This window comes from Henckelia pumila, unplaced genomic scaffold, assembly GCF_033568475.1.
Source record: "Henckelia pumila isolate YLH828 unplaced genomic scaffold, ASM3356847v2 CTG_652:::fragment_1, whole genome shotgun sequence".
Lineage (NCBI taxonomy): Eukaryota > Viridiplantae > Streptophyta > Magnoliopsida > Lamiales > Gesneriaceae > Henckelia > Henckelia pumila.
The window spans coordinates 257,811-267,602 of NW_027331874.1; the positions used below are offsets into that span (position 1 = coordinate 257,811).

At 33.4% G+C, this 9,792-nt stretch overlaps 1 protein-coding gene across 1 annotated transcript; it reads left to right on the plus strand.

Annotated features, from left to right (window-relative positions):
- Positions 1–6,092: 6,092 nt before the first annotated feature.
- LOC140873566 (uncharacterized) lies at positions 6,093–7,764 on the plus strand. The gene is made up of 3 exons (XM_073276737.1): positions 6,093–6,158; positions 6,304–6,576; positions 6,958–7,764. The coding sequence occupies exons 2-3, from the start codon at positions 6,333–6,335 to the stop codon at positions 7,662–7,664; spliced, it is 951 nt and encodes a 316-aa protein (XP_073132838.1). The 5' UTR covers positions 6,093–6,158; positions 6,304–6,332; the 3' UTR covers positions 7,665–7,764.
- Positions 7,765–9,792: the final 2,028 nt, after the last annotated feature.

Genomic DNA, 9,792 nt, shown 5'->3' on the forward strand with positions numbered 1-9,792 from the left:
TAAAGATTTAGACATGTTGAGCCTCTAGGCTCACTACGCTTATATGGTGCAGGTGAGCATGATGATCTTTTTGTAGCTCCTACTGGTGGTGAGAACGTATGATGAGAATTTAGCATGGTTAGAATTATTTTATTTTAGGATTTTAAAACACGCTTCATATTTTCAGTTTTCAGTGGTTAAGAGAAATATTTTTATTATGATTATTTCCGCATACATGATTTATGGATTTTTACTTAGAATATATATTATTATTTTTGCATGACTTAAGATTTTTATTGGGTAAATAAATTATTATTTATTTATGCTTTTGTTTAAGGATTTTATTTATTAGTATTATTTTTAATGTTTATACATATATATGGGCATATATGTATAGTATTAAATTAAAATAAAATAAATTTTTCCGCATTTTATTAGTTCGGGTCTTTTCAGTTGGTATCAGAGCCAGGTTTTTGGAGGGTGTCTATCTGCCACATGAATTTATCAGGAGCATATGTTATGACTTAAGACTTTATGTTAGCAAAGTTTTTTAAATACTTAGTTATACATTGCGATTTACGTGAAGAATGTGTGGTGATGCAGTATGCCCCAAGACATGTTATACGACAGGTTGACCACAAGGAATTTCGAGTTTTGGGAATTCGGTTTTATTTTGTTGAAACTAAATTTGATATTTATGATATATGGGTTGTCACTTGAATTTTTGTAGTAACTTATTGATTTTAAGTTAGAATGATTTCATTGGTAAATTATTGGGTTTGTGATGGTAAGAGGTAGCGGGCCTATCTAGGAATTTTTATGAAGGTATAGAGAAAGATAGAACAATAAAGGTAAATTCCGATAAGAGATATTAAGTTTATGTGATAGCAATAGATTTATTGCTTGAGGCGAGAGTAGGATTCCTCGCAAGAATGATTAATCGAGGGTTGTATCATTTTCTTCTTTGGTGAATTTAAAATGTTACTTTATAGAGGCTAGTATATATTTTTTGGTTTTAAGTTTGTACTCTTAATTATATGAGGTATAAATTGATGATAAGTATGTTTTGTATTAGGTTCTTGAATCTTTGAGAATAAGAATAATCGTGGAGTTAGTTTGATAAAGAATTGGATAATCTTTGATAACACTTAAGGGTTCGCATGGTTGATGTTACCAAGTAAGCTGTATTGGGTTTGATGTTCAAGTCACTACGTTTAAATAAATAGATTTGGGAACTTGTCAGCCTGACTTATAGATGTTGTGATGACTGAATGATGAAGGTATAAATTTTTATAGGCTTGTGTAATTGGTCAGGTGTGGCATAACACAATTGTTATAAATTTTGGTTTCGATGTCAAGTATAATATAAGTTTTAGATATAGCCTAAAAATTGACGATATATATATATTTGGAGTGAGTTCTTTTGTTAAAAGTTGAGTCGTTTGAGAATTTGGGTTATTGGTTCTAAGCACGTATGGGTATTTGAAGCATTTGGAATAATCAAGACTCAGCGTAATGACTTGATATTATAACTGTTATCTCGATACTTTTGTTTTACGTTGGGGTTAATTGTATATAAGTATTTGTATTGATGTTCTTTCAATATCCCTGGGTTGCATAAATTTGAATTACAGGGTCATGTTATAGGAGTGTCTCCACCAAGATTTTTGTGATGCATGAGCAAAAAGGTACTAGTTGTGTTTTGACTGTACATGGGACCAACATGTATTACTTGTGAGCGGATTATTCAGTTTATTAGGTAATTGACTTAGTATTTTGATTTTGAGGAGTTTAGATTTCATTGACTATAAGTATAGGCAACTAGGAAATGATATGGAACTAACTACTGAATGTTATATGATTACGCTATTTAGAGACGATTACATGTAAATACTGTTCGGAGAATTTCACTCCTCCAATAGGAGAATCTAAGTGCCTTAAGCCTAAACTAACCACAGAATTAGAATTCATATATTTTAAGCATATTCCTGACGTTAGGAGAATTTATATTGTACATGACATTTGACACTAAATTCACTTTTTGGGTTTCATGGTTTTATAGCGCTCGAAATTTAAGACTTTCAAGTCTTCAATAGTTGGAAGTGTAGTGGTAAATGGATAAGTTGAAGAAAATTGCGATGAATGGCAGATGTTCGTCTGAAAGATGTTTAACTTTTTATAGAAGGCTAGTGTATGGATAAGCTTTACAAGTTGAATTTATTGGAGTTGATATTGTAATCCTATGCTTTAATAAGTAAATTTGGGAACAAAAGTTCGGCTCACTAATTTTGGAGGATTTATAAGTAAAGTGTATAAGCATATGAAATCAGTAAAGTTTTGGCATAGTGCGATTGTTGTGTTTAGGAAGATGAATAGGAGAGTTAATATTTGAGTTTTAAGTATAAGTAGAGGTAACTATGTGGTTGTACTTTCATTATAGTACTATGATTTGTATAAATGTCAGATTTTGTTTACAGTGGAATGTAAGTAAATTGTAATGATTCTCTTTACGAGGTGTTTCAGCAGCGAAAGTTTATAAATGTAGGTTTGATGAGATGAAGAGGACACCTGGGAAGGATAAAATATTTTGTTTATCAGAGTGTGCAGCAGAAGCATGACTTTTGGGATACTGAAACTTGAGAACTAGATAGGTAATCGTGGATTTAGTAAATTGGATGTTTGAGGGACTTCGTTATTAGAATTTGATCAGTCGAATTTCGAGGACGATGTTCAATTTAAGGGGGGGGGGGGGGGGGGGAATAGTAGTACCCGGAATTTTTTCTCCGTAAATTTGCATGCATAATTAAGGAACATAATTATTTAAAATTTAGACTTGTGAGTTAAATATTATTTATGTGTTATTATTTGTATTATGTGCATGATTTAAATTATTTTAGCATTTAACCCATAATTATGGAAATTCTAGATTTTTAAGAAATTTATTATCTTGATCACATAGACGGGACCGTTGAGATATTGATTTTTCATCTCAATTATTTTTAGGAGATTTTAGTAGCCATAAATGATTATTTTTGAAGATTTTATTCTGAAAAATTATGGTATTTTATTTATTTATTTTAGCGAGCCCATTTTTAGCCAAAATAAGTCATTATAATGACTTTTATCAACTTTTAGAAATACCCTAATATTATATTTCGGTATTTTAAGTTTATAGGATACATATGCATGTATTTAAAAGTTTAAAATTTTTATATTTTTAGAATATTATTTATCCTAAGTAATTATCTACCTAATTAGCCTAAATTATCTCTAATCACCCCAAAACCTACGCCTCCCTTCCCCTAGCCGACTCCAGCCCTCTTCTCCATTCTTTCCCACGCCTTACTGTAGACAGTGGAACTCCATAGCCGTAACTTCAAGATTTTTCTTCGAGTTTTCGCCGTTTCGCCGTCCCGGAGCCGTACACGCGATCTTAACCTTTAAATTAATTCAAAGGCATGTCTAATTCTTTCATTCTACGTACCATATAAGCTATTACCTCATTTTTTCAGTATTACTAGGATCCATACGTATAAGTTCTGAAATTTGACGAAGCATACATGTTCCTCCCTTGCTTGTTCATGTTTTTGCATGGTTCTTGATCATAGACACGTTTTCTTAGCCATGGAAGGGTCCAGATTGTTGGTGGCCATCTAGCAGCGTGTTTGAGGGTCCTTAGAGGCGAGTGAGGTGGTCGGGTAGAGGCTGGTTCGATCGGATTCAAGGCTGGATCGGCTTTGGTATAGGGTGGCTCTCGGCTAAGGTTTGTTGGAAGGGGTGGCCGTGCCTCCATGCAGGGCTGGGTCAGGGCGACCGGCGGCCTCGGTTAGGACCGGCAGGACCCTAGGAAGGTCCTGCCGGCGGCGCTCTGGTCGGTCGGGGCTGGAGGCAGGCGGCAGTTGCCCTTAAAGGGCTGCTGCTCCCACGGCCGAAGGAGGGGTGAGGGGGTGTGAGTCGGGCTGGGGTTATGGGTCGGGCTAGGCCAGGGCTGGGGTTAGGGTCGGGTTGTCGGGTCATGGGTTGTGTTTGTTGGGTTCGGGTCTGGGTTATGTGAGTCGGACTACGGTAATTTAATTTTTAAGTAAATATTTTGTTAGGTGGTTCTTGGGCCAAAATAATTAGTTACAAAATTATTTGGAGCTCCAAATAATTTTATTTGAGCCTTAAATAATTTATTTAAGTTAACTCAATGATTTTTATGGGGTTGGGTGGGAGCCCATGGGAATTTTTGGGCCAGTCAGTGGATTTTTGAGTAAGTCTAGGAATTTATTGGGATTAATTAAGTTAATGAACTTAAATATTTTTATTTAGGCTCAGTTAAGTTTAAGAAATTTATTTGGGCTAAAATATAATTTTTGGGCTTTTATTTAGTTAATGGGCCATCTTAAGATTTAATGGACTTAGATTGAGTGATCAGCAGTCTGGACCAACCCATAAAAATTTACTAAATCCGAAATATATATTTAATTCATTTTATGCATGAAAGTTATATTTTTTTAAGTATAAGTATTTTTGTTATAAAAAATTAATTAAATATATATTTCGGACACCCTTTCCAGTGCATGCATACATTAAATATTCAATTATATGATTATGATAATGTGTTGAGCAACAAAAAAAAAATTTATAATGAAAATTGAAGTAGTGTGACAGCACAGAGGTGGTTTACCACCGCTCATATTCAGGAGGAGGTAGTTTACTACTAGTATAGAGGTGATTCGTCACCGCCATGTACGTTGGTTCAGGAGACTGATCAGTACAGGTTTAATCACACTTACGGATATAATCATAGACTGTTTCAAAAATGATTTGCTCAACTATGTAAATTAAGCTCAGGATGATCAGTTATGATTAAGTTCAGTATGTTTATGTTTAATCAGTTTACTCAAGATATTTTTATCATGCATGAATATTCATGTACGTATATGTATTAGTATGATTACGTGATGCATTATTTTAACCCTTGTTATAAAAAATTAGACATGTTGAGCCTCTAGGCTCACTACGCTTATATGGTGCAGGTGAGTATGATGATCTTTTTGTAGCTCCTACTGGTGGTGAGGACGTATGAGCGAGCCGGCAGTGGACCCCGTGACCGTCTCTATGAGAATTTAGCATGCTTAGAATTATTTTATTTTAGGATTTTAAAACACGCTTCATATTTTCAGTTTTCAGTGGTTGAGAGAAATATTTTTATTATGATTATTTCCGCATACATGATTTATGGATTTTTACTTGGAATATATATTATTATTTTTGCATGACTTAAGATTTTTATTGGGTAAATAAATTATTATTTATTTAAGCTTTTGTTTAAGAATTTTATTTATTAGTATTATTTTTAATGTTTATACATAAATGTATTGACATATATGTATAGTATTAAATTAAAATAAAATAAATTTTTTCCGCATTTTATTAGTTCGGGTCTTTTCAGAGTTTGAGGATTTTAAACAAATTTGGTCTAAAATAATTGAATAAGAATATAATTATTAATATAAAGATATATATATATTTTAAAAAAAAAAACAGGTACACGTCGTTTGAGACGGTACCTGTTTTTTTAATAATATTAATATGATAAATGTAGAATTTTTATAAAATATTTTTATTTAAGTTAACAATATTTTTATAAATATATCTGATAAAAAAATCATTTAATCAATTTAATTTTTTATTTCAATTTCTTTAATAATTTTTTAGGACAAAAAATTCGAAATTTTATTAAAATTTAAAAAATTTGAGAAACAAAATTACAAGTTAATAATAAATAAATTATAAGTTTATAAAAATATTTATTAATTATATAATTAATTAAAAAATAAAATAAAATAAAAATTATAATAATAATAAATTGCCACATAGGCAGCGTCCTCCGTCTTTGTCAGAGATAACGAACGGTAGAATATAATATTTCACAGAGTTTTGCTGTATTTATGATATATAATTTTAAACATATTATTTTTTAAATTAAATTTTTATTTTACATTAAATTTAATAACAACCCGTCTTTGAGACGATACTATTATTATATTAATAAATAAAGAAAGCAAAGAAAGCAAAAGAATATGGTAGTAAGAGCTAGAGAAGACAGATGGAAGCCACTGGTTGAACGAAACAGCAACGCTTGCCACGATTGCTGCTTTCCCTGCGACTCGTCCTCTGCTCAAGACCACCACGTAGACGTACGCTCTTCTATCATAAAATATAGTAAATCTCTCGACATTTTAATCTTCTAGTAGACTCATCAGCATCACCAAGAAACACATATATATATAAACGTACGTGTTTTTGTACTTTTATTAGTATTCGAATTGCTTTCAGCTGAAGAAGAAAAGAATCCAGGATTGAAAATGATGGCGAACAGCAGGATGAAGGTAACTTTCATGTGTTTGTTAATGTTATTGGCAGTGATTTGTGAGGCCACCGTTGAGAATACAGACGGAAAGAGCACAGGATCTTGGAGTGAATGGGCAAAGGATAAGTTATCCGGAGGCCTTGTCGGCGCGAAAGCTGCAGATCTTGGTACCGGTGATGCCAATCAGCTTGATGATGCGGCCAAGAAAACCAAAGATAAAATCACCGACACGGCTACTGGTACGTATATTGCATTCGGGAAACATGATAAATAATGATCTGATTTCGGTTGTATTTGAAACTCGTGCATGGCTAGCTGGAGATTTTTTTGGTTTACTTTGCATTTCTTATGTATATAAGTAATTGAACTAAGTGAAAATGCTACGCTAGCATTACTGTGGTTCTGACAGAAATTTGGGAGATGGAACCTCTGTGTAATCAATCTCCTTTGAAATATTTGAAACCTTTACCCATGCTGGTTATGATGGAAGTGCATATGCATGGTTAACTTGAAATTGAGGATAATTTATATGGGTTTATTTCATTTTTCAAACATGGACTAAAAATTAAGCAACCTGTAACCCTGAATAACTACGTACTGAGATTAATGCGTCGTGGCAGGAGCCGGCAAGTACACTGCAGACAAAGCAACGGAAGCAGAAGACAAGGCAAGTGAACTGGGCAAGGAAGCTTCCGAGAAAACCGGAACAGCCAAAGACAAGGCCAGCGGGGTAGCTTCCGAGAAGACCGGGGCAGCCAAGGAGAAAGCCGGTGAATTGGGCGACAGAGCTTGCGAGAAGACCGGGGAGGCCAAGGACAAGGCCACTGGACTCGGCGGGGCAGCCAAGGACAAGGCCAGTGAAGCGAAGGACAAGGCCAGTGGACTCGGCGGGGCGACCAAGGACAAGGCCAGTGGAATCGGCGGGGCTGCCAAGGACAAGGCGTGTGAAGCGAAAGACAAGGCCAGTGGACTCGGCGGGGCTGCCAAGGACAAGGCGAGTGATGTGGGTGGGGCAGCTTACGAGAAAACGGTTTCAGCAAAAGACAAGGCGAGTGAAGTGGGAAAGGAAGCATACGACAAGACTGGGCAAGCGAAAGACAAAGCAGCGGAACTGGGGAAGGATGCGTACGATAAAGCTGGGGAAGCGAAAGATAAGGTGGCGGAGGAAGGTGAGAAGAAGGGAGCGGACACGCTGAGTTGGGCCAAGGAGAAAGTGATAGGAGGGTACGATGCGGCGAAAGCCAAGGCCGGAGAGACGTACGATAAATCACGCCAGTTTATCGAAAATCTTCAGACTACTGGCTACGCTCACGACGAAGAACTTTGAAACGTACATCTTTCATTTTCTGATTTTCATGTGTTAATTCAGTTCCCAGATTTCTGTATAATTAATATCGTTCTCGTCGCATCGATATCTATCTACTGCCTTTCTTGAAATAATAAACAATTAAATATTCAGAAAAACGATCTTGTGAAAATTTAACCAAGTCTATATATATATATCTGGCATCTAAAATAAGATTTAACAAACGAGGGAAATTGATTTTTTTATTCTATGTTCATTGTTGTAAAAATGATCTTTTTTTTACTACATATTTTCTCATGATGCATAATATAATTAAGAAAAATCATATACTACCTTTTTTTCTATTTTAGGAGACATGTATATTTCCTAATGAAAATATGATGATGCTATATGTAAAAGTTAACACGTTTGGATGATATATTGATGTAAAAGTTAACACTTTGATAATATATTGCACTTAAAATTATGTAATTTATCATTAATGTATTTTGAAAAAAGTTTTTTTTAAAAAAATGGAAGGATAATTTTATAATTTTAAGTGTAATGTGTGACTCAATGTATAATTTAATGTGTAGCATCAAAAATATACAGCAGTATTTCGAATGCCAATAATAATCACTAAACTGTTAAGATATTGTTCTAACATCTCAAGCTCCTTAGAATAGTGGAAAATATGCTTGTTGTTAGGAGCGGTAAAAATTTTCGAAATTTCGATTCTTTTTGAATTTTATTTTATTCTTGTGTCGAAAAATCCGTATCCGACATTTTTTTGACTCGAATTTTTGGGATTTTTTTCATTATGATTAATCGAGAGAGGGATATATCGAGAATAAAATTTCATTTCGATGAGATTTTTGACCCGTATTGATTAATATTATAATATATTTTATTAATAATTGAGCTAAATATTATTGTGTTACAAAATAATTTTAAAAAAATATTAATTTTTATCCCTTCAGCTTCATTTAACCTACTATATTGAGTTATTTGTGTACACGCATGTTTTATTTCGTGATTGATCTTTGTTTAACACAAATTTGTGTGAGATCATCTTGTGGGTCAATTATATGAGACAGATTTTTATTTAGGTTATTTATAAAAAAATATTATTTTTTATATCAAAATATTATTTTTAATTATTGTAATATGGGTCTACGGTTTTTTGTATGGATAATGATCTGTGATACCGTCTCACAAGTGATCTACTAGTTTAAGAGCTCATTTAGCATTCGTTTCTATTTTATTTTATTTAAAATATATTAATTTTTTCTAATAATACATACTTATGTTAATAAAAATATGTTATTACTTACTTTTTTTTTTACTACATATATATTTTGCATTATGTATAATACAATTTAAAAATCCTATACGACCTTTTTTCTATTTTAGAAATCCTATATATATATATCCTAAATGAAAATATACAGTATGATTTCGGATGCCAATAATCAGTAATCACTAAACGGTCAAGATGTTGTTCCAGTATCTCAAGCTCCATATAAATGTGGAAAAGTATGCATGTGGTCGGCTGGAAAAATTTAAGGTAATTGAATTAGGGTATAGGAAACCACTCGTAATATTCTAATTACGATCATTGCTCCTGCAAAATAATATAACCAATCACCAAGGAAGGAAAATAGCTACTAAGTCATGAACGGACCCATGTCCGGATCCCCACACATACCATAATAATTTGAAAAATATTATATTAATTTTTTTTGTTTTTTATCTGAAAAAACAACGGATTTTATCCGTTATTTTTACCATTTTAAAACTGTTGTAATTGACCTTGTTGTTAAAAGTCCATTAAAAGACAACATCATTGAAGATCTTAGTGATCAAGGAAAGGAAAAGGCCTACGAATCCATGCACGGACCCATGTCCGGACCCCGACACGGACCATGCAAGGACCTCTTGCCATGTCCGTGCATACCTCCATGCATATATTAAAATTTTTAGAATGTGAAGAGGCACGGACCCCCTTCCGGACCATATTTCGAATTCCCTTCTAAGGTCCTTGCATAGGTCCATGCATACACACAGTTCGGTGTGTATCGTGTGCTGCGTGATATTTTTTATTTTTATGCATCTTTTAGGGTTTTCTTATTTTAGGAAACATTTTTTTACTATCTTTTGAGTATTATAA

Coding starts and splice junctions, on each gene's coding strand:
- LOC140873566 (XM_073276737.1), top strand. CDS start 6,333: ATGATGGCGAACAGCAGGATGAAGGTAACTTTCATGTGTTTGTTAATG. Junction 6,577..6,957: donor AATCACCGACACGGCTACTG/GTACGTATATTG, acceptor GCGTCGTGGCAG/GAGCCGGCAAGTACACTGCA.